The sequence below is a fragment of the Bombus fervidus genome, chromosome 12 (genome assembly GCF_041682495.2).
Source record: "Bombus fervidus isolate BK054 chromosome 12, iyBomFerv1, whole genome shotgun sequence".
Lineage (NCBI taxonomy): Eukaryota > Metazoa > Arthropoda > Insecta > Hymenoptera > Apidae > Bombus > Bombus fervidus.
In genome coordinates this window covers 4,988,729-5,012,093 of record NC_091528.1, presented here as the reverse complement: position 1 = coordinate 5,012,093, position 23,365 = coordinate 4,988,729, and the positions used below count along the sequence as shown (strand labels likewise).

Sequence of the window (23,365 nt, the reverse complement as noted above, 5' to 3'; positions counted from 1 at the left end):
GGTGTTCATTTCAGTGGAATAGGTATGCATGTTATATGTATACGCATACCTAGTACTGAAGCATTAAGGAGTTTCATCGTACACTAGTCAGCCACGAAGGTTTTCAAGCCTAAAATCATTTTAATTAGTTTCACAAATCTTATAAATAAAATTTTTGATCTTAATTAAAATATTTCTGTTTTACATAAATTTAGATATGTTTATGAATTTATTGTTAAAATCAGTTTCAAAAGTGAAAAAATTATGAATGAAAGAAATAGAAAAATGAGATATTGATCTTTCATTTAGTTTATCCGAAATAACATTGGAAAGAGTTCAATGTTAATTTTTTGGTAAATTCGATAGTTCAGTGACGTAACTACTTCTCATTTAGATTGAGGGTACGGGCTACAACGATTTTAAGTCCCAGGGAGAAACTTGTTGCGCAGGCGAACCGGAACTTAGCGTAAGCTTATTCGTGATCTGCCACCCTAGCCGTACGACATCATAACCCTCAGGTCTGGAAGACTTACTGGCTCTAAGAGAGACATAAGAAATTCAAAGACAATATATATAATGTACCGAAATTAATTTTACCTAATTATGATATTGAACAATATCATATTCATAGTATTCAATGGATCGTGGAGTGAAAGTAAAAAGAATGAAGTCAAGAAGATACTATACAAAAGTAATCTCCAAAAAACAAAAAATAAATGCTATAGCTCTTCTATAACCATTAGCATGAATACAGTTTATTTTATATTATTAATTTTATTATGTTTAACAAATATAACGTCAAAAGATTATTTTCAAGAAATTGTAGTCTATAGGAAGGAGGATAAAATTACGCATATCTAAAATAGAGAAATATAGGAGATACTAAGGGAATTCTTAGAAAGGAACTTTTAGAAACAGCTAAACGTCCTGGCGAAAAGCTCCTTTTGGAGTATGAAGAAGAGAATAGAGAGAAGAAGGAAGAGAGAAAAGAGAGAGGGGGCTCGACAGAGCCCGCGTAGAGGGGTTTGAAGCGAACGAAGGGGTGTGCTGTGGAAGAGGGGGCAGCAAAGGAAGGCGAATAGTCGCCTCGATGATACCACCTCTCTCAGTTGCTCCTCGGTTTCCGGACTGCGTGGACTGGCAGGTTAGTGAATCCGACTCTCGTTCATTCACCAGTTTCTCTTCGTTCCACTCTTGACCTCCTTCCTTCCTTGGCATTCTCTGTTCCTCTCTCTCTCTCTCTCTCTCTCTCTCTTTCTCTCCCTCTCCCCCTCACCCTCGTTTTCCACCCCTGTGTCCGCTGGTTCCATTCATGCGACTCGTTCTTTGCTCGCTCTCTCGTTCGCTGCTCTCCTTGATTTATCGAAGTTGCCAGTGAAAAACGTTCTTCCTTCGTAGCTCCGCTACTCGACCACCGATATCCTGTCAACGTGTATTAACGATCAATGTTACAGGTATATTTTCATAGTCTTCTTTCTTCATTTTTCACTTGATTTTTTACTGAGAACAAATTATATTTTAAGGGATGAAAAAACAGCTTCTATTGAATTTTTAATAAGCAGTAGGTGAAACTTATTACTTTACATATATTTTCCTCTTTGTATTGTATTCTTTATATTGTAAATTCTTTGGCTTTTGATTTATTTTATGTTTCTCTGAAGCAAAGAGTTTTTGCTAGAGTGAAATTAGATTTTTCAGGCTTTCTACGTTAATTGCAGAATGAGACGGAGGAGGTAATTTTTTGCTCAGTTACGTTTGAAATATAATTTGACATGAGAAAAACGATGAGCAGGGAGGATATATTCGAGAAACAGCTGTTAGAGCTGGTAACGAAAAGCAGCTACGCGATCAGTAATCCTTTTCCTAAGAAAAGAAAAAAATATGTATATAATATATTAATAGTTTCAATGAAAATATGTTTTTTGTTACGTACGTACTTTTTAAAATTTGAGAGGAAAATATAGCCACGAAATATGTAAAAGGTAATCATTTTCTATTTGTTTAAGTTAGTTCCTTCTTTAGTTTGCTTTTTTACAGCTTTTTACCGTGTAGTTATTAATGTTTTACTTGAATGATTCAATTGTCATATCCTTTAGTTTGAGTTCTTCATGGCATTTGTGATGTGTATACCGAAAATGTAAGAAAGAAAGAACTGAGTGTGTGAAAAATGATTAAAACTGGCTAAAAATTGTTCAAATTCTTCTTTTCCTCATATTAAGAATGAGTATTAAATCTAAATATTCTGTTGAATTTCTTCATCTAATTGAGGAGTCAATTGTTCTAGATAGCAATTAATTTCATATATTTTTATATTTTATACAAATTATATCTTTATATATATTTTGTACCTCATAACCGAAGTCGAGGAACAGAATACGAGAAGAAACAGCTATTCTGAATTATAGAATAATGTCGTTCAGATTGTTGCCACTATACATTAAATTGTACAACTGATTAAAGACACAGATGTAAGATTTATGTTAAAGAAAGAGGAAGTAGCCATAATAATCAGATGACGTAAAGTATCCAATTTCATCGAAAAACAGTCACTGGCTTCATTAAGTAATGATTAATAATAATAATAATAACAGCAATGTTAAGAACAAAATAAATTGAAATATATAATAAAAATAATAGTAAAGAATACCAGTGTATAAGGAGTTATCCACTTCATAAAGAATTATAGAAAACCCCACATAAATATAATAAAAAAAGATATACATATAGGTACATATATTTAATCTTTTGACTAATACTAGTCTTGCACCTATGTATATTAAAATTAAATTTTACGGTTGTCAATAAATGTTTTAGAATTCATTGTGATTTCTTCCGAGGATTATCTTTTGAAGTCGAAATTGTTAGTTTTTAAAAAGGAATCATGGAGTATTGTTTCAATAGTCAAGCGAGATTAAATTCGGAGAAATAGACTGATCCGAGCAGTTGATCTCTCTCCAGTATTCAATTAACGAGTTAAAGCAAGAACACACCATTCTTAATAGAAATTCCATAGCACGAGTGTTGGGAATGATTAAATTTTATGTTGCGCCAGACACAAAAAGGAACTCGTAATTGGATAACTATTATCCATTAATCCAAGAAAGTTTAGTAATTCAGTTACTAATGGAAATTAAATTAATTTCGGGAATCCAATACATTCCGGTTGGATGCTATTTCAACATCAATATTAAGATAAATCAATTTCAATAAATTATTTCATGATTAAATAATATACCAAAAATTACTTTAAAAAAATCTATTGCAAAATTTTTTCACTTCACTTCAAGAAATTTCTTCAATTTCTTCAAATCTATTGCAAAGTTTGTTCACAAATATACATATTTAATACAGGACTTATTCTTTTGAAAGAAAAGAGATTTGTTTAATACTATATTATATAATTTTTCTGTTTCCATTAATTTCTAAATTTTCCTTTTACATCATAAATAAATCTTAATCGCTATCACTCTAATTATCTAATCCAACAAAATTAATTTGTTTCTATCTAAAATTTGATAATCTATTTAATCAGTTGGAATACTTGACAATAAAAAGAATAGAACAAATAAACAGAAATATTGTTTAAAAAGAGCATCTTAATGTTTCTCAAACACCTCATATGAAAAAGAAACCAGAAGATTATATTCTTCTCATATACTAATTTACAATTTACTCGTAATCTCTATAAGAATTATAATCTTTCTCGATACCAATGAGGAGTTTTTTTGTATAGATAATAGTACATAAAAAGAAATCACCTTTTCTGTTATTTTGAATTGAACTTTGGGTCTGAATTTTGACATTTTATTCCCTAGAAAATGCGTACTGTGGCTGTATGGACCGCTTTTGTATTAGCGTACTCAAGCAGCCCGTTCGTGACCGGTGTACGATACATCGATCCGATCTCGCCGCAATCAGGGAACACCGGCGACATCGCCGAGAAGCGCGTTGACCTGACTGAGCCGACATGCGAGGAATTGAGGGCAATGTGGAGGTACACCAAGCGACAAAGCAGGGCTGCTAAAACCACTACCGGATACTCTCTTTATCCCGATCCATTTTCGTACAACGTCTGGAAGTCTTATCCCGAACGCCCCAAGTCCCTTCACACCCACCGTGGTAAGACGATTTTACAGGAGTTGTGTATAGCATTATGTCCACTCATCCTACTGTCTACATTATCTAAAAAAAGGTATAACGAAATCTTGTTAATAAGAGAATTACAGAAAAATGATCATAAAAAAAAAATGCAAAATATTTACTACAAAAAATTTTATATGCAAATATCTTTAAATAAACGTATTGTAAAGGTAAGCATAAAATGAGATAGATCGAATAGGGTATACTTAAACTTTAAAAAGAGAGGTATTTCGGGTTTTTATTTTAATTAAGACAGTTTGCAGTGGATGAATGGAATTTGATATATTTGCGTAGCTTTCTCTATGCGGAACAGTGTTGTAAAAAAGTTAATTTTATTGTAAACCGAATGAGAAAAGTTAAATTGATAAATACTTGCTTTTTATTTTTTCCTTGTTTTCATTAAACTATTGTAATATTACGTTTTATTTTATTTACCGTTATATTCATTCTAAGACGGGGAAGTTAAATGATTTTGAAGTTACATGTTAATTTGTTACCGTATAGTTTGCTCGCTTAATTAAGGCCTAGCTCTGTGTAGTTTACAATAGAGGCCAAACATAAACAAAGAAGTAAAATAATCGAATTATTGATGCCTGCCTATACATTATCTTGAGTGCTCTCTGACTTAAACTTGCTGCAGAAAATTCATAATAAAATACGAAGACCTAACTTTATAAAGAACTAAAATAAGAGATACCACTTATTATACAAGAAATATTCGAACGATTTAAAATTAGACTATTCAGAAAGGTAATAGAGTTATTTCCTCCTAATACTAATAATATTTACAAAAATTATTTTCAAATGTTCGTTTACCATTTAAATAATTCGATAGATAAATAAAATCAGTTTTATATTATAATACCGAGTAATACAGAATAATGTCTGACTTGTCCTCTACTGAGACTACTACAGTTCAAAGTGATCAAAGGGGTGCCTATGTTGAAGCAACAGTTACAAAGAAAGTGTACAATATATGAAAATAAATTAATAAGGAAGTATACGATATTTAGAACTTCTAATCCTATTACGGAGGTTTAGTTTTAATAAAAGTACTTTGAATTTATGAAACATTTTTCTCATTTTGGTAAAATGAAATCCTTTTATTACTGAATATTATAATCTTTTATTAAATATTGTTCATTCTACCTGGCAATAATGTGCAGGAAGGTTCATAGGAAGAGCACGTAACCGTGCAGGAAGTAGTGCTCCAATTTATGGGAGGATGGTACATAAAGCACCAGCAGGCAGCAGATTAAGAAATGGAATGCGACCTTCGGCACGGCCTTTCGACAAACTCCCGCGACTTTTCGGAACAATCAATTCGTATCCGTCGAATCGACATCCAAACATGAAATACCGTACGATTGTTGGTTCCCCTCAGGTCCCACAGGCGGGCAGTTTTCAGCATTTGAAGGAATTACTCCGCGCTGAACGAGCTCGTGAACTACAGGTTAATAACAGAGTTGAGTCAAATATAGTTAAATGTTTGCTAACCGAGTGAATTGCAAAATTAAAGAATTCCATTTTAGAAAAATTAATAACATGAAATTGGGAAATAAAATTTTTTATATCTTTCTAACAATTTTCTAGGAAAAGATTTCTTAAAAATAATATAATATTACCAAACGATTGGCAATATACAAATTATTCATAACATATTGTTGAAACTAATACTTCAAACTTAGTGACAATGAAAATATTTCATAAATTAGCCAAGTTTGTTACTGGTCTCCAGATTATTTCAAACATTAAAGTAATAAAAATTATCATTTTTTTAAATAAGGAATATTTTTCTATGATTTTTCTTTTTCTTTTACTAAATTAAACATTTTAGGAACAACATAAAGCTGAAAAACTCGCAGAAAAGACATTTACCTTCAAGGATACCGTTGACAACGAGCACCCTTTTCATATGCAATCTCGGAAGCAATTTCCGAAGCCGACACTGCGAATGCTGACGAAAATTAATTATGAATTCGATCAAGGTCGACATACATCGAACGTACCAAATATTGGTCAGGCTTGGACGGTGAGTAACAAATGACAATGGAATCATTCCATTAATTAAAATTAATGGAGAAACAGAAAAAATAGTGTTTCTCTAATATTCATAATTAATAATGTATTAATGAACATACTTAATTCATATTTTTCTTTTTCCTCCGTTAATTTTATGTCTCCTCCTTGATTTTATGCATAGTACGCTCTAAACGCTTTAAATTACTAAACGCTCTAATAGCTTCGTTTCAAACCTATAACAACTCAATGAAATTCCAGCTTCAAATAAATGAAATCTCGCTCTACATTTTTTTATAGATAATGATGTCCTTATACTACGGATCTTTATGTAGTTTCATATTTTTGTGAATATAAATAAAAAAATAGAACTTAAATAAGGACTTATTTCAAATATTAGAACGAATACTTGAGATATTTTCTATGATTTTGTATATTATATGAATTCTGTACATTTTTGCGTCTCTTAATTTTTTAATAGCATAAATATCTTCAGTCTAGCTATCATATTGTATATAAATGGATCATAACAACTACTTTTTGCAGAGGAGCGGTCCTCAATCTCGTGAATACTTGTTGCGTTAATGTCTCGACGGACTGCCGACATCTCCAACACGAAGAAGCTATCCTAATGATCAACGTATCAATTCCTTGAATACGTTCGCACGCGACAAGATGCAAAAGATTCGCATTTGCTTTCTTGGCAACCTCCGATACCCCGAAATTTTCGTAAGCCAAATCCTTGCGTTGATAGCAGTGAGTATCGTCCCACGAAAGGGCTTTTCATTTTCGTTCTTCCTCCTCCGTTGTTATCGAAAATTGTTCTTAAGGATTTCATTGGCTTGCATTGAAATCTCGGACCTCGATCTCCGCGCTATCTCGATTCAATCAATGTGTGTTACCTATGCCCGAATAAATGTAAGTCAATAAATGGAACGAATCGATGGAAAGTCGTAACCGGAAGGAAAGAAGTTTCGATATGTGGCAACGCTACAAAATGTATATTTTCTTAATTCGTTTAAACTCGCACAGATTTAATTACGCGGTCGTACCCGCTGCCTGTGTAGAATCTTCCAGATATATAAATTTAATACTATTTCTGAAAATATGGCTACAGCGGCAACGTAATCGTACCTTTGTGCCGCTGAGCGGAGAAAACACGAGCAAAATGTTGCATTTCCGTTTTTTTTTCAATTATACTAATATTAGTTATTAGTACTTTTAATTATGCTAATATTAGTGATGCCATAATATATAAATACTATACTAATATTATTTCTCGCAAATTGATTGAAGATTTCAAACGAAAAAGAATAATGTTATAGCTTATTTAGTAATTATTGTTTTATCTGGCTATATGATATTATGACAATACTCTTATTGGCAGCCTTCTGGTTCCTATAGTAGACTCTATTCTTAACGTGGTTAGTCTAAAAAATATTTAGACACTTTTAGATAAGAAAATTCTCTTTTATTTTATTTACAGACACCAATATAGTATCGTTTATAATTATTTGAGCAAACATTAGAGATAAATCGAAGTTGAAGGTTATTCGAATTATAAACGATACTTCATGTCTATTACAATTTTATTTATTAAATATATTATTAATTTAAATTTTAATAGAATTAAATAATGATGGTAGTTGTACCTAGTCGATGATTATCTATTATAATATCTATTTCTTCTATCAGGATCTTCGTTTCTATTCTTCGAATATGAAACCGTTTAATAATGGCTACAACAGTAATCGAAATAATACTATAATCGATATTCCAATCCAAGATAGAAATTAAACTATTATGCTCTGGTTTTCTCCGCCTTATTTGAACTTGACAATAAAATAGAAAGACTAATATTTTGAAAATTTTGACAATATATATATATATATATGTATGTATAAATAAATATATATATATATACTAACTTAAGATAAGAGATAAATAAAGCATAATCAACGGAACTATACCGAAGACAATAATTACTGTTAAGAGATATTCTTGTAACCTGTACGTGCAATCGACATGGATGCGATTTCAATTTTGCGCTATATGAGAGGTAAAGTGTTATAGTGTATTAAAAATTATAATAATTAAATACTTACATATAAAAATGAAATTTTTGAAAAAACAAAAGGAATGAAAACGCACCAGTGGACATCTTGTTCAACATACCTATTTAAACTATATGTGTATCGATTACACGTACAATCAATTTGACTTTCGACCCTTAAGCGCTCGATCGATTGCCCGCAAAATTTGAAAGTTAAACTGTAACTTACGATTAAAATATTTTGATTACTTTTTTAACATAAAGGTTTTTGTTAGACAAACATATCAATAACAATAATAATTATGTGAATAGAAAGAAATTTCTTGTTCATGCGAACCAAGAAGACAAAATATTTAAAAAATCAATTCTTTTTATCGCGTTAATTTATTAGGAATTACGAGACAATAAGAAATAAGGGCTTAAGGGTTCTAATTATATAAAGACAATAAATATAAACGTTTCTTGTAATCGTATAACAGAAAAATAATGAAGTAGGTTAAAGATATTTACGTGGCTTAATCCATATCTTATGCTGAGAATTAATGACTTTCAGCTCCTATGACAGCGTACAAAAACCAAAAAAAAAAAGAAAAGAACTTCTGAATAATTATATGGAACGGTTTGATACCAATCGCGGTTCTAATATTTGACTATAAATACTTTATACTTGTATACATCTCTTTGAATACGACATGTGCGTACACTGCATATAATAACATAACAAAAAAATAACACATATGGTACACAAATATTACATCTATGGACACACATAAAACTACGCGTACATTACATGCATATCAGAGTACACAAATATATAATAATATATATTTGTTATGCTACTATGACTATTACTATGTTGACTGTATTGATTAAGTTTTAAAGAATGGATCTTTCTGGCCAAGATTCTTCAATAGTGGAATCAGTGCCTGATATCCAAAACTAGAGACTGGTTGAAATCTCTTTGGATACAGATTATGAGCTATATATATTATATATTTTTACCTTATTTTAAACTATTTTAATGTAAGAGATTCTGTTCTTCAAGTATGTACAGCGACATATAAACATGTATACATGTGAAATTACTAAAAAGAAGAACTATATCTTGGATGATGTTAGAAATAGTATATTTATGTAAACTGAAATGAAATTAATTTAAGATAAAGACATTATTTGGGTCAGAGTATCAAATCTTTTCTAACGTAAATTAATAGGGATCATGTACTATAATAATTTATTTTGTTTACTCTGAATTTTAATGCATGTATTTTGAATTAACATTTGATACTTAGACCCTAAAATTGTCTTTGACAATTCCAATTAATAAATTAGAGAAAATATGCTTCGAATTTCCTGCCCTATAATTGTTTAATTTGCTCTATATTTTTTCTTATGTTTGAAATATAACTATGATAATATTAGCTATAGCAAATTGAATCCGTGACTTTTTACATTAACCATGTTATCCTAATCATCATACTTATTCTATTCAATTATCTAATCATCATAGAAATAAATTTTAGCAAAAAAATTTGCGAACAAAAGTTGATATTTTTTGGCGGGAATATTTCACTTAAATATTTTATATGATTTAAATTAATTACCAGATAAATAGAGGACAATTCTTGAAACATTTAGAAATGACTTTTATAATTTCATTGCAGTGTTAATAATTTTATCAATTGTGAATGACACAAATTAATAATTATTCGGTGACCACAACATTTATAAGTTCCAAAGCACAGAACAATGTTTCATTGACACGTGTCGACATCTAGTAGTTTAAATTTTTATAGCAGAATTTTAACGAGTCTCATAAGGCTCCGAACTTTCTAACTCACGTTATTGCTGTTTTTAGACTCTTTGAATAAAACATGCGTGTACATTTTTTTAAGTTAATTATTAAGTTAATTTGTGCAAATAATATAATATTTTAGAGAAATGTTTTCATCAAAATATACGTGTTCAGTGCTCTGCACAATTAATAAAGAACTATGCAATTTTTAGAACAAAGGTTATAAGTAATAGAAATAAATATTTTGTATTAAAACAATGGTTTAAACAATGATAACAATGGTATTTCTAAATATTGTACGTAATACTGTTCAACCAATTCGATATGCTAAACAATTAAAGACAGTTAATTTGTGTATAATACGGACGTATGCAAGATGGGTTAGTCGAAGACCAATTGCAATTGTTAACGAAGATGAACTTTTCGAAAATGAAGATACCACTCAGCCGCAGATTCGCGGAGAAAGGATTTCCGTGAGAAAATCGAGGAAAAAGAAACCCATCCAAGAAAAGAAAAGTGAAAAAACTGAAAACACTGTGAAAAAGAATTTATTTACAAAACTTAAAGAAAATGAAAAAATAGTATCGTAAGTTACTTATTTTTGATTTTATTATAATCTTCAATAGAAAACTTCAAAGTTATATGTATCAAATAAAAAGAATTATTTGGGAATTTTTATGCTTATAGATCTTTGATGAGTAATTTAAAGTCACGAAAGAGGAGGGAAAAAAATGATGAAATAGTTCTAGAAGGAAAAAGACTAATCATAGATGCTATAAAATCTGGTGCAATACCACATTCAATAATTTTCAATGATTCATCTGACATAGCTGCATTAAAACTTCCCAATGAAGTTAAATTATACAAAGTTCCATATACTACAATACAGTTGTGGTCTGCTTTAACCACTTCTCCTGGCTTGTTAGGTAATAATATTGTACATTTTAAATATGCAGCTTTTGTATTAAGAAGTTTAAGACTTTAATGGTCTTATCTTTCTTTTTTTTTCTTTTTTTTTTTTTTTTTAATGTAGGGATTGTTAAAACTCCGAATGTACATAAGAATGAACCAGTTGATAATGCATTACCACTTACTATTGTTTGCGATAATATAAGAGAACCAGGGAATTTAGGATCTATTATGAGAGCTGCTGCAGCAGTAGGCTGTGAAAAATTAATCCTAATGAAAGGTATTAGACCATGAATTTATGACATATATATAAATGATATTAATAATTTTTTAAATAAAGGAATAATCATTAAATTAAGATTCAATATCTTCAGGATGTGTAGATTTGTGGGACCCAAAAGTTCTCAGAAGTGCAGCTGGTACACATTTCCAACTACCTATTCATGCATTTCCAACATGGGATGAGATTCCATCGTTAATTAATGAAGAGAGTAACATTTTTGTAGCAGATAGCACTTTTGGTGATGAGTTTTTGCACAATTATTCAACTGAAATACTTCAAACAAGTTTGCAAATATTTGATATTGATCCAGAAGATTTGAAATCAAAATTTACTGTGGATACTAATAAGCAATCAAAAGAAGATATGGTACCAAAAAATAAGCAACTGATGAGAGATTTCATGTTAAAACTACCTATTCTTCCATACTATTCTGTAGATTATACAAAAAAGGAATCTGTAATTATTTTAAGTGGAGAAACTGAAGGTTTGAATTTTAATTCCTATAAATTCTTGAAAGAAAAAAACGGTATTCGTATCAATGTACCTTTAGTAAAAGGAGTGGATAGTTTGAATGTGGCTGTAGCACTTGGTGTTATTATCTTTGAAATTAGGAGACAATTTTTCAAGAAAAAGAGCCTCCTGTGATACAGATTTTTTGATAGATGTTACACATTTGTATAAATAAATCCTTGGCTTTTATTTCCAAATGAATTGTGCATTTATTATTTACAGAAGCTTACTTCATATAAGTTTTGTAAGAGATGAGATAAAAACAATGTAATATAGATCATAATGAGTTCTAATAGTTTAATTTCCATTATTAACGGGTTGAGCAGCAGCTGGTCGAACTACAAAATTAGAATATCAAAGTATGGTATGTCTCTTTATTTTACTCATTTGATAAAAAGAATCTTACTTGTACAACTTTGAGGTTGAAACTTTATGTCGTCGATCGCAAAACCTCCATTACTAGCACTTCCTCTTAAGATGAGACGATAAGATGCACGTGCATCTATTGTTACCTGTGCTGCAGTCCATACAGGTCTAGGATTGTTAAATCCTTTCGCTGTTAATGACCATAACTAAAACAAATAAAATATTGATTTTTTAGGATATCCTAGATCTCAAAGAATTATGAATACCCACAGGTTGTTGTTTTTCATCATTCTCTTCATCATTGCCCGCTTCTTCGTCGGTATTCATTTTAATAACTTGCAACGTTGTAGATTCCTCAACACCAAAGGCAGCGAACCAAAAAGTGAAACAAACCGATTCTTCGTCGGGTGATGTTTGAATTATGGGAGATCGTAAACGTACATCTGTGGATTGTTTATTTATAGTAAAAATATCAAAGAAAACAAAGTCTCCGGTTGCCCCAAAAGTTTTATCCAATAGCTGAGCTGGACGATGAGCAAGAAACGCACGCTGCCAAGTGACTATACGCTCGTTCTCAGAAGAAGTAATATTTTCCCAACCACATAACCCTTTCTCAAAGCTACAATCTTCTGGTCTCACAGATGCACCAGGTGGTTTCACTACAAACCAGTAATAACATAATTAGTTTGAGGTAGAATTAAAAACAGGATTTATTGAAAGCTTACCAGAACAATTGCCAGTATAGAAAGCAATATCGTCAATGCCAATGCTGCCACTAGCACGATTGGGACCCCAAGTACCCTCGAAAACTACGTTGAAGTTCTTCCTTTCGTTTATATTGATCTGTGCATACCTCCATGTGGGTCCTTGGTTACTATACAGTTGCCAAATTGATCTTGATTCGGTTGATGATTCTTCTGTTGTTTGTATAAATACACGTAGTACACCTTTGAATTTGCATCATTATTATTAGGCACATTAGGATAATTAAAGAAAAGATATTAAATATCTACCTAAGCTTGGTCCAATAGAATCAATAAAAGACTCAAACATAAAGTACCAGAAGGTAACACATAATGGCTCATCACTGCCTTTCATTTCTCGACTAACGAGTTGCGCTGTTCCACCTCCGGATGATCGAGGTCCTCCTCTTGGACGTCCCAGATTAAGGAAATACTCATTTCTTCGATTAACTGTATATCCATTGCTGTACGATTTTCGTTGGTTCCTGGGATTCAGCACTTGTGTAGATACTCTTTCCCACTCCACTCGATCAGGATCTCGAGAATTGATCCAGTCACATTCGTCGACTTCGAAGGTGCAGTCTCGTGGTGTAGGTACGGCAACTTGAGGTAAAGCTGTAAGTGTACATGAATGAATATTCGAAAATCAACAGTGATTTCTATCTCGTTTTCAATCAGATCTCTGTATGTATTAATTATTTTTATAAATCTTTACCTGGACAAGCACCTTGTGTAAAAGAGATGTCGTCAATGGCAATATCTCCCATCTCAGTGTTACCTACAGATGCTTCGAAAAGGAGTTGAAAATCATCCAGAGAGCTAATTGTAATTTGAGCAACGAACCACGTATTTCCAGCGTTTCCGTTCAGACTCCAAATTTCTCGAAGAGCTGCATCCAAACTACGAAAATGACGAATGAACAGTTTTAAAGAACCGATGCCAGAGCCAAACATGTGGAACCAAAAGTGCATACACATAGGTGTATCGGCACTTGGTGCGGGAAAGCTAGTGCTAACGAGCCTGGCTCTGTCTCCTGGTCGACGAGGAAAAGAAGAATCTATATATGCATATCCTCCAGCTGTTGATTGGTCTGTCGAACTATCCATCGCTGGTCCAGTTGTAGGATTCCCACTTCCACGACTCTATACACGTATTTATATATATTATAGCGTAATAGTGAAATTGATGATAAACTTACAATTGTCCAATCGAAATCATCCTCCGCGTCATTAGCCCAATCACAAAATCCACCAGCAAAATTGCAGAAGCCGATACATGAAGTACCTGGCTGTAAATCTATGTCATCTATGGCTATGTAGCCTCTATATAGACGGGCTGGATCAGTAGAATCCACAGGAATTCCTTCGATGATCAACTAAAAATAAATACCACGTTTCTATATGATAATCATAATGTTCTTAATATCAAAACCATGATACTTTTCTCAAGGAAAATATTAATTCGGGGAGAAAGTCATCCAATTACCGAATGTAACTCAGGATACGTGTAAAGCATTTGAGTTTGCTGCCAAACACCCAGGGTATAATATTGAGCATTCCAAATGACACGTTCGTCAAAAATTTCCAGTGGCTTGCAAGACGGTATAGTCGCATTTTCTGGAGTGATTTCTTCAGTTTGTTCTTTCTTAATAGAATATTCATCTACACCTACATGAAGTAGAACTCTTAGACCAGCGACGCTGAGGCCATCCATGCTATACTTAAACATAATACAAGTTCCAACAACTCCTGTACTTCCTAGTTGAGCACTATGCAGCAGTCCTCCTAGAGTTTTTGTTTTACCATCCTTTTGTGGCAATTGTGATGTTTCAAGAAAGGCATATCTAATTCAAATTTGAGTTACTATACATATATAGAATTGGAAATAAATATGTATATTGAAGCATACCCTCCTTCCATAGTACCAGTGGTATAATCACTTGGGGGACCACCCATCCAATTGGTACCCATACCAGTTCCAGCTACCCAGTTTATTACACTATCACCATTTTGCCACTCACAAAGTGTCTGTGCTGGAAATGTTCCAAAGTCACAAAAAGCTTCATCTATTGATGCTGTAGATAGTGGTGGTGTGATTGGTGGATACCTTAAAATGAAAGATACATTTTGAAGTGATTGAACTTTAACAGACCAATTTTTTTATATTTATAAATTTCTTACCTCTGCGTTGATGAATTTCTTTGGGCAAGAGTAGGCGGATTAAGTGGCTTTCGTGGCAACGGCATCTCTGTGGTTGGAGGAATAATTGTCCGAGTATATAGAATATCTGGTCTAACTGGCCAATGCCTGGGTTCGATATGTTCTACCTCGTCCATAAGATCATGATCTCGATCAATGGAATTGAATGGAAACTGTGTCGAGTTGAAAGCATCGTTGGTGACAAAAGTATCAAAGACATCCTTCGTCTCGTCATTTTCCATACTTTTGGTCCAATTGGGAATGAAACTTTCGTTTTCACCGCCAACGAGATCTATTTGTTCTCCGAGCATCGGATTTAAAGGAATCCATGAAGAAGCACATGTTAGCCAGTAAAGGCAATTACATGTTAATAAAATCAACCACATTTTCTTAATATTTTAGACAATTTTTATTTCATGAAAAAAATAAGAAGATCTTAATATTGAAATATTATATAAAGAATGTTAAGCGGATACACGATCACATGTTTCATCATGGAAACAACTGGGGATCTTTTTCTACCTTATGTATTTTATTATAAATTTTTCTGGAATTTAAAGTATTTTAAATACGAAAATAGGAAATTTTACACTTTAAATTACATAGCAAGAAGGTAACACTCAACTTCCAACACGGTTTCCTGATAAACAGGAGTTAGTAATACAGTTATTGCAACGTTTATACACGCAGAAGAATGATAACTAAACTAAATACGAACTGAACAGTTTTCAAAAGGTATGCACGTGATGAAATAAAACGAACATTCCGCAGTTCCGGTCTTCGCTTCCTGTCGTTACGCTTTTGATCCTAGTACAGAAAGCCCGAGTTCGATAACCGTTCCCTGTACAATTCCATTAAACTGACTACCTACAATAATTATCAGTAATTATTATAAAGTGCATTATACTATAATACTTATTATGTACAGAATTATATAATAATTATATGAATACAAATATAAAAAGTGACTGTTCTATCAAGAAAATCTATATTTAAATATATAACTTTTAATGTCTAATTTTTAAACGTTACTCACGATTTTAAAAATTTCAGAAATATTTCCGGATTAAAATTTCCATTATTCTTGTTAGTAATACTCATAACTCGTCCTAAATTTAAATATATCCGAATAATGAAAGATACAAGGTAAGGACAGAGGATCAATTGATCTATTTTCGGCCGACAAAATGGGTCTTTTCTCAACATTTTTGATATCAAGCTAACAACAGACGTTGATGTCCCTCGGGGAAGAGGTCGTGGTCTTTCTTCGCAAATCATTTTAATGATTTCTGTTAGACTCTGAGAATTGGGATACATACTATACGTATAAAAAATAGAATAAAGTCAAAAATTACATTGATTAAAATGCGGATTAAATTAATCTAACTTTACCATAGCGGGAAAAGGATGTCTTTTTGAAACCATTTCATAGAGAATGACGCCCATGCTCCATATATCGCATTTGAAATCATAAGATTGGTCCGTTAGCATTTCTGGAGCCATGTAACAAAATGATCCAGCGCGACATATAATTGATGGTTTCGTTAATCTGTACAATAATAATAATAATACTCCATAAAATTATATAAAAATATTGAAAATAAACTATTAATATTTCATAAAGTAACATTTTCACAATGAATGATACTCTTTAAAATTTTTCGAGACGCCGAAATCTCCGATCTTTACGATGTCACCGCGACTTCCGGTTAGCATGATGTTTTCCGGTTTCAAATCACGGTGAAGAATCTTTTTGAAATGGATATGGTGAACTCCAAGAACGACTTGGGAAAATAAATACAGTGCATCCTAAATTAACATATGTATTCATTAGTATTAACATATTAATATTATATCAAATTTTTAAAATATCGTAGATGAAAAATAATGAGATGTAATGTTTCCCAAGTTCTTACTTCCTCTTTGAGTGGTGTCTCGTTGTTTTCTAACAAATCTTTCAAAGTGCCTCGCGTTGCATATTCCATAAGAATGTAACTGTGATTGTCTTCTATCCAAGCTCCATAGTAAGCAACTATATTAGTATGTCTCAAAGTGTGCAAACATTTCACTTCCTCTGATATGTTCTGAGCACATTAAATATGCATACAATTAGTTATAGTATATAAAATTAAGCATAGAGACAATCTTTTATGTACAAAAAAAGTTAATTAATAGGTACATCTCTTTAATATTATGACACAACAATTAATTTGGCCTATTTCAATTAAGAAATTTTCTCACCTTAAAAGGTAGTGCGTTTACATCATCGAGAATTTGTTCCTTAACTACGAATGGTTTAGAATCTTTCTTTCGTCGTACTAAGTAAACTGACCTAGAAACAATAGACGATGAGGAAATAGGAAAATTTAATTTAGCACGAATACATACCCGAAAGACCCTTGTCCTAACAATGTTTCGAATATATAATCATTTATATTCATGGACATTTTTGACAAAAATGATAAAAAACGCGAATAAAATCGAATTATTAATTCACAAAATTAATTTAGCTAAGAGTACTAAACATCAATCGATTTGTTATGTTAGATCAATATAAACAGTTAGTCCGATAAAGTTTGAATTTTTTTCTAGTATGTCAGAAATGTCTATTTCCAATCAAATATTTGAAATTGAATAATATAATTAAATATAATAATTAATTAAATACATTTATTTTTTGAGAAGAGCTATTTTGTTTACAAAAAAAAAAAATACAATGATTTTTTGACTCGATTAGTTCCGTATTTAATGGCGTACTGTTACAAATTAACAAATAAGATCATATGAAAATCATAAGGAATTCGTTGTTTCTTCATTTAAGCTTATAACTTAGAATGTACAAATGAAATCTAATTATATGTCGAGAATATGCATATGACGTGCATAGATTGTGGATTTATTATTATTCATAAAAAGTGTTTACAAAAACGCATTCTTGTTTGCTCACAATTTATAAAGTATTGTTTTAATACTATTTAAAGTCTCTAAGATTCGTTAGCAAACATTCTCTATACATATGTATTAACGAAAGCACATATGCAAAGGTAGGGAAAATTCGGGCATTAAATTACATGTAGTAGTTTTATTCTTCTTTCTTTACAAATAACGCAATAAAGATGTTTTTCCTAAAGCGTTTAGATGTATTATATCATACCACAAAAAAGGATGTAGTGATGCAGTTGACCTGATTGAATTGCATAATTCACAATAGTAAATGCTGCATTCAAGAACACGCAGACAATTTAATATAGATGGACAACGACAAAAAAGGGTTATTTTTTAAGACTTGATCGTAAAAAAGTTCCTGTCCATAAGGTGAAACACTGCTGGCAAAACAATATGGCTACTCTAGTTTTTCAAAAAGTATGCACGTTAACGCGATGTATGTACTCTCTTTTAGAGCACTCGTGCACACGTCAACAATTCTTGAATTGAACGATGCTCACCAAACATTTATTTCCAATGAAAAAAGCAAACCACCTTATACCCTAGTGCAATGCAGAATTAGATGATACTGCAGTATGTACAGAGTATCTCATAAGATGCATTATCAAAATCATACGTCAAACCAAAGACGTTTTAACTAAAGAAAACAATTCTTGATGCTTTTACGTGATCATTTCTTTGTTGATTAGATTTCTTGTTATTAATGGAGAAAAGCAGATGCATCCTTAATAAACAAACACTTAAACACTTGTGCTAATATTTGGTAAAGTTATAATCCAACCACTTCTTTGGAAACTCGCTATATGCTTCAACTCGAATCTGATTTGAAGTACACAATGACTTTAGCAGAAATCAATGCGATATGATTTGCAGCCGATAATTAAGTTTATTAGGCATGCATTCAACATAACTGTCGATGACTCTTAGTGACTAATGACCATGTGATAACACTAAGAATTGCTTCATTTTTTTGATTTAGAACTATCTTATTTTTCGGATATATCACATCCTATGAAAAACGCTGCATACAAATGCATATACTTTTGCTTCAGTATTCTTTTGAACTTTATCAATAACGATTTTAAAAATTAACTATTACTGGAATCTAGTATATTGTTAGTATCATTTCCAGAAGAGGCAGAACTCCGTGATTGTTTCAAGCTGTCTAAATATTCTTGCTGTGATGTAGCCAAAACTTGCGAGAGTATATCACTGTCTTCCCAATCAGTCAAACCTAGTAAATATACGAACATATTTTTGTATAGCAAAAATTATTCTTCTTGATTAAAATATTTAAAATTAATTATATAGTGTTTTATTTAACTGAAAACAGTAGAATATCTCACGAGGGATTAACGTAACCAAAAAAGTTTTAATAGAAGTTGTTGTAAGAGGCGAACATCATATGGTGCAAATAATCTTTTTGCAAGTTAAGTAGTAGGCGAGATTTTATGGTCAACTTCATTTTTTTTTAATGGAACCATACATTTTTTAATAAGATAATCAATCCATCTCGACATTCCCTATAAGAAAGTATTAATTTATTTATGTTGATTATTTAAATATGTTAACTTTATTTTGACAAATCCAATGACAATGCATCTATGAAATGCTGAGATGGATTGACTAATATATTAAAAAATGTATGATTCCATTTAAAACAATAAAATTCACCTCCCACTTAAAATCTCCACTACTCGACCTGCAAATGATTTGCACCATATGATATCCTCCTTTGAATCAAACAACTTTTGTTAAAATATAGCTTTAATCCCTTGTGAAATATCCTACTGTTTTCAGTTAAACGGAACATCCTGTACCTATATTATAGTTATATATCATAAGGTAACTTAGTTATTGATATTTAATTTAACCACTAATACTTGACTTACCAAATACTTCGGGAGGAAGACGATTGAATAACGAGATATCCGGTGAAGCATGAGCCTCTTTACTACTACCTGGTACAGGTTCCTGAGAGATTTTAGATTCAAAATCTGAGGCAAGGTGAGACATGGTAGATCCTTGTGTTGACTGGTGTTGCGGAGATCTTTTATTGTATCTTACCGAATCATTTACCTGAAATTATAAATTAAAACATACAAAACATAATATACAACATAATATATATATAGGCTACATCGTCTTAGTAACATTAGTAACTAGAAACGGACTTTTGGAGAATTACGCAAATTATCTTGGCTAGTTTGGGTCGTGGTCGGAGAAGAAGTGTGGCTTCGTTGTTGACCACGACCTCCATGTGGGTGAAAATGAGCGTGACTGTGTTGCGCACTTGTTACCGTACTTGTACTGCTGCTACTCGCTGATCTCTTTATTAATCACGAAACAATGTTTTAGTATTACTCGTCTAAAATAATAAACAAAAATTGCATGGAACTTACAGCTTTTCGCATTTCATTATCCCTTAACCATTGCAAATAACTTTCCCTAGCAACTTGTTCTTCTATGGCTTCGTTTGTTGCTTCCCAGTCAGTTGCTTTTATTTTATCTTCTAGCATCGTCTGTGCACAAAAATAATTGTTCTTTTCATTTATTGTAGAAGTTTAAAGTTTAAAACGATATTAAATATAACAATTAACTATAGTAATTCTTCACCTGTTCAATATGTAATTCTTCGCTTTGACGGACTGCATCTGATATAAGTTGTCGATCCGCGGCACCAGGATTGTATGAAGGTAAGCCAAGACCAACACCAATTGTAGCTTTATACGGGTCTACTATGCTATTATAATGGCTACCACGTTGATAAGACAATCGTATCGGTTCATTATCACTTTCGACCATCGTATGGAAAATATTAATTGGTTCTGTGTAGAATTACAAAAGGTAATATTAAAAGCACAAAAAGATTAACTTTACCAAAGCGCATATTGACACACACCAGTACTGTAGCAATATAATTGAATGCTACGATTATACATTTCGGACATTGCTTGCATCTCTATATGATTTCCATGTACATATTCTTGTCGCTTTCTATCTACATATGTGCTAAAATCTTCTGCTACAAAGTGAGAAAAAAATTCTTGATTGGAAGCCTAGAAAATCACATCATATAATTAATAAATTTATTTTTGAATAATGGATTTCTATTATTTTTGTGTTCAATACTTACAATATAATCCATGCAATGCTTCCGAACTACACCATGCATTTCTTGATCACCATAAACTTGATCTGCAACAGCTCTAAATAGACATGCTCCATCCTCACCCATCTTTTTGACGATAAATCCCATTTTTCGCATTCGTTTCTCAAACCATCTATCTCGCTGAAAAAAAGAAAAATATAATCAAAAAATTTGACAATGAAAATTATCCATTGTCATAACTATCTATCATTTCATAACTAACCTCTTGCCATTCAGCCAGTGTAAGATTATTTCCAGTTCTGCCAGTATATTCATCACCACTATTATATCCATTAGCTAATTCATGTTCTATATTTGCAGCAGTCCCAACAATAGCCATTCGATTATTGGCTATGACACTACCATCTGTAGCTAAGTAAAGTGTATTATTTATTATTTATTTTTCTAAGAAATGTTTTCTTATTTTATATAAAAAAAATTTTAATATTAAAGAAAAATGTCTTTTTTCAATATAATTTAAGTTGATCTATGCTTGTTTTAATATTAAATGATAAATTTAATATATGTATGCATAGAAGAAGCATTACAAATATGAACCTTGTAAGCCACTGCTAGATGCAGTAGGAGGTGTAGCTTGTCTTTCACGTTCTCTTTCTCTCTCCCTGTCTCTTTCTCGACCCCTATCTCTTTCTCTATCGCGTTTTGAACGTGAATTTCTTCCAATACAACCACTGTAAAATAAATACTTAACATAAAATAAACAAAACATAAATTTCTGAATATATCTAAAATGATAGATAATACAATGATATAAAACAAATTTGGGAATTCTTTTGTCTTTCATACAGTACCTATGCGGACTTGCTCGTTGTCTGTGGCGTTTACCATGACTGGGACCACTTCCTTCTTCAAAATGTTTATCTTCTCGACGATCTACACTTGACTTTAATAGAAGAACATATAATAGAAGAACACATGTATAAGTGTTGAATACATTATAATATATTTTTATTAACTATAGAAAGTTATTATATACATAGGAAATGACAAATGATATTCCATAAAAAAGGATAAATTTGAAATTAAGAGTATTTATATAAAAATTTAATAATAAAAAAGGAAAGAAAAATATTTAATGTAATGTTAATTCCTTAATTCCCATAGGCACCTATAAATACTTCTTTCTTATTTGTTCTATAACATAAGCCAATCAATAGTTTATAGATTCTAATGCATTCTAGTAAGTCTAGTAAGTCTAATAAGTCTAGTAGTCAGTTTAGTATCTATTCCGATATATTAATTTATAATATTGTTGACAGAATTTTGGTTTCATTCATTTTTAACAATATCTTGAAAAATGTATGTTTTATGTTATTTGATTTGTTTGCTATCATTTGAGATTTTATGTGCATCTGAAATATGTGAATATATTCTATACTAATATAGTACTCATATCCAAATTATAACATATATTTTTTTTGTTTACTAAAATAATGAAATGCATACACCAACAAAAAATGTGTAATTTATAATAAAAATAAAAAAGTAAAGTAAAATATATTTTACATGTATCTCAAAGTAAACTCGTAAAACATGTAGCTTTATATCAATAGAGATAGAAATGAACGACTGATGAATTATTTCAAATATTTTCTCATAACGTGACCTATGGGAATTGGGGGTTAAAAAAAAAATTAGCTTTTATGTTTCCTACCTCGTACGAGCTCCCTGTAAGAACGATGGAACCAGATCCGTGATCAGTTTGGACTCCGTGTAGATCGACCGCAAAACCGTTCGCTGCACGTACCTGTCACGGTTTGCAAAAGGTCGTTTTAAGGTTCACTCTTGCAACTACTTGCAACTAGAAGTATTTGTGCGAGTAATATAGCTGTAATAAAGGGATTATTCATTCACCTGATATGGGCTATTAGGCAGTGTGATGGATCCGGAGGTATGCTCGTTTTGCACTCCGTGAACGTCGACTTCGGAAGTGCTGCCTCCTTCTCGTCTATCTTTCGAGGCGTTCGTCTTCTTCTTCGACAGAATGGTCATCTTGCGTAATCGATCGTCGGTGGTCGTTCAGACGCGACGCTCGTTTTAACAAGATTTCAGAAGAGAACCTCGCAGGCTTACGCTCACCGTGCCTTCAACCCCGTAACTTCCTTCCTAATCCACAATTGCTCTATCCACTTATTTATTATTATTCTCAACGATGATCTACCAAGTACACCTCGACGTACGTAGATGCGAATCGATCCTTTAGTAATATGTCACTAATCAACTCTTCGGAATTTAAATCAGGACAATATAGC

At 31.7% G+C, this 23,365-nt stretch overlaps 5 protein-coding genes across 10 annotated transcripts; 2 read left to right on the top strand and 3 right to left on the bottom strand.

Moving 5' to 3' along the window:
* Positions 1-1,054: 1,054 nt before the first annotated feature.
* Positions 1,055-8,787, top strand: LOC139992818 (uncharacterized). Of its 2 annotated transcripts, none has more exons than XM_072014027.1 (5): positions 1,055-1,123; positions 3,795-4,098; positions 5,286-5,572; positions 5,957-6,151; positions 6,685-8,787. In XM_072014027.1, exons 1-5 carry the CDS (start codon positions 1,070-1,072, stop codon positions 6,721-6,723), a joined length of 879 nt encoding a protein of 292 aa, XP_071870128.1. In that variant the 5' UTR covers positions 1,055-1,069; the 3' UTR covers positions 6,724-8,787. The 2 variants fall into 2 exon arrangements, with proteins under 2 accessions (XP_071870128.1, XP_071870127.1); XM_072014026.1 differs by lacking the exon at positions 1,055-1,123 and adding an exon at positions 1,164-1,433.
* Positions 8,788-9,991: 1,204 nt separating this feature from the next.
* On the top strand, positions 9,992-11,889 carry LOC139993343 (rRNA methyltransferase 3, mitochondrial). Its single transcript, XM_072014987.1, has 4 exons — positions 9,992-10,572; positions 10,674-10,912; positions 11,020-11,175; positions 11,270-11,889. The coding sequence occupies exons 1-4, from the start codon at positions 10,256-10,258 to the stop codon at positions 11,821-11,823; spliced, it is 1,266 nt and encodes a 421-aa protein (XP_071871088.1). The 5' UTR covers positions 9,992-10,255; the 3' UTR covers positions 11,824-11,889.
* LOC139993325 (MAM and LDL-receptor class A domain-containing protein 1) lies at positions 11,873-15,381 on the bottom strand. Its single transcript, XM_072014949.1, has 10 exons — positions 14,978-15,381; positions 14,706-14,903; positions 14,283-14,640; positions 13,996-14,172; positions 13,513-13,939; positions 13,068-13,412; positions 12,780-13,001; positions 12,325-12,713; positions 12,095-12,260; positions 11,873-12,026 (listed from the first exon to the last, which is right to left on the bottom strand). The coding sequence occupies exons 1-10, from the start codon at positions 15,379-15,381 to the stop codon at positions 11,986-11,988; spliced, it is 2,727 nt and encodes a 908-aa protein (XP_071871050.1). The 3' UTR covers positions 11,873-11,985.
* On the bottom strand, positions 15,381-17,722 carry LOC139993347 (serine/threonine-protein kinase Nek5). Of its 3 annotated transcripts, XR_011801366.1 has the most exons (8): positions 17,384-17,722; positions 17,237-17,327; positions 16,912-17,079; positions 16,644-16,804; positions 16,388-16,544; positions 16,032-16,294; positions 15,714-15,858; positions 15,381-15,635 (listed from the first exon to the last, which is right to left on the bottom strand). XR_011801366.1 is itself a non-coding variant. In XM_072014990.1 (7 exons), exons 1-7 carry the CDS (start codon positions 17,440-17,442, stop codon positions 15,789-15,791), a joined length of 969 nt encoding a protein of 322 aa, XP_071871091.1. In that variant the 5' UTR covers positions 17,443-17,722; the 3' UTR covers positions 15,381-15,788. The 3 variants fall into 3 exon arrangements, 2 of the variants coding, with proteins under 2 accessions (XP_071871091.1, XP_071871092.1); XM_072014990.1 differs by having other exon boundaries at positions 15,381-15,858; XM_072014991.1 differs by lacking the exon at positions 15,381-15,635 and having other exon boundaries at positions 15,807-15,862.
* A 335-nt stretch (positions 17,723-18,057) lies between these two features.
* Positions 18,058-23,105, bottom strand: Duba (Deubiquitinating enzyme A). 3 transcript variants are annotated; one of them, XM_072014965.1, is made up of 12 exons: positions 22,968-23,105; positions 22,768-22,860; positions 21,905-21,996; positions 21,651-21,784; positions 21,316-21,464; positions 21,078-21,233; positions 20,844-21,000; positions 20,558-20,769; positions 20,344-20,484; positions 20,116-20,271; positions 19,834-20,020; positions 18,058-19,175 (listed from the first exon to the last, which is right to left on the bottom strand). In XM_072014965.1, exons 1-12 carry the CDS (start codon positions 23,103-23,105, stop codon positions 19,030-19,032), a joined length of 1,761 nt encoding a protein of 586 aa, XP_071871066.1. In that variant the 3' UTR covers positions 18,058-19,029. The 3 variants fall into 3 exon arrangements, with proteins under 3 accessions (XP_071871066.1, XP_071871067.1, XP_071871068.1); XM_072014966.1 differs by having other exon boundaries at positions 20,344-20,463; XM_072014967.1 differs by lacking the exon at positions 20,116-20,271.
* Positions 23,106-23,365: the final 260 nt, after the last annotated feature.

Bases quoted from the DNA above. Each gene is read 5' to 3' on its own strand.
- LOC139992818 (XM_072014027.1), top strand. From the start codon at position 1,070: ATGATACCACCTCTCTCAGTTGCTCCTCGGTTTCCGGACTGCGTGGAC. The intron at 1,124-3,794 runs GTTAGTGAATCC...TTTATTCCCTAG, and splicing joins CGGACTGCGTGGACTGGCAG to AAAATGCGTACTGTGGCTGT. The intron at 5,573-5,956 runs GTTAATAACAGA...TAAACATTTTAG, and splicing joins AACGAGCTCGTGAACTACAG to GAACAACATAAAGCTGAAAA.
- LOC139993343 (XM_072014987.1), top strand. From the start codon at position 10,256: ATGATAACAATGGTATTTCTAAATATTGTACGTAATACTGTTCAACCA. The intron at 10,573-10,673 runs GTAAGTTACTTA...TTATGCTTATAG, and splicing joins GAAAATGAAAAAATAGTATC to ATCTTTGATGAGTAATTTAA. The intron at 11,176-11,269 runs GTATTAGACCAT...CAATATCTTCAG, and splicing joins AAAATTAATCCTAATGAAAG to GATGTGTAGATTTGTGGGAC.
- LOC139993325 (XM_072014949.1), bottom strand. From the start codon at position 15,381: ATGTGGTTGATTTTATTAACATGTAATTGCCTTTACTGGCTAACATGT. The intron at 13,002-13,067 runs GTAGATATTTAA...GCAAATTCAAAG, and splicing joins TTCTATTGGACCAAGCTTAG to GTGTACTACGTGTATTTATA. The intron at 12,261-12,324 runs GTGGGTATTCAT...TATTTGTTTTAG, and splicing joins ATGATGAAAAACAACAACCT to TTATGGTCATTAACAGCGAA.
- LOC139993347 (XM_072014990.1), bottom strand. From the start codon at position 17,442: ATGTCCATGAATATAAATGATTATATATTCGAAACATTGTTAGGACAA. The intron at 17,328-17,383 runs GTATGTATTCGT...TATTGTTTCTAG, and splicing joins TTAGGACAAGGGTCTTTCGG to GTCAGTTTACTTAGTACGAC. The intron at 15,859-16,031 runs GTGAGTAACGTT...TATTGTAGGTAG, and splicing joins TTTCTGAAATTTTTAAAATC to TCAGTTTAATGGAATTGTAC.
- Duba (XM_072014965.1), bottom strand. From the start codon at position 23,105: ATGACCATTCTGTCGAAGAAGAAGACGAACGCCTCGAAAGATAGACGA. The intron at 21,001-21,077 runs GTAAGTATTGAA...GTGATTTTCTAG, and splicing joins AGCATTGCATGGATTATATT to GCTTCCAATCAAGAATTTTT. The intron at 20,272-20,343 runs GTAAGTTCCATG...TGATTAATAAAG, and splicing joins ATAATGAAATGCGAAAAGCT to AGATCAGCGAGTAGCAGCAG.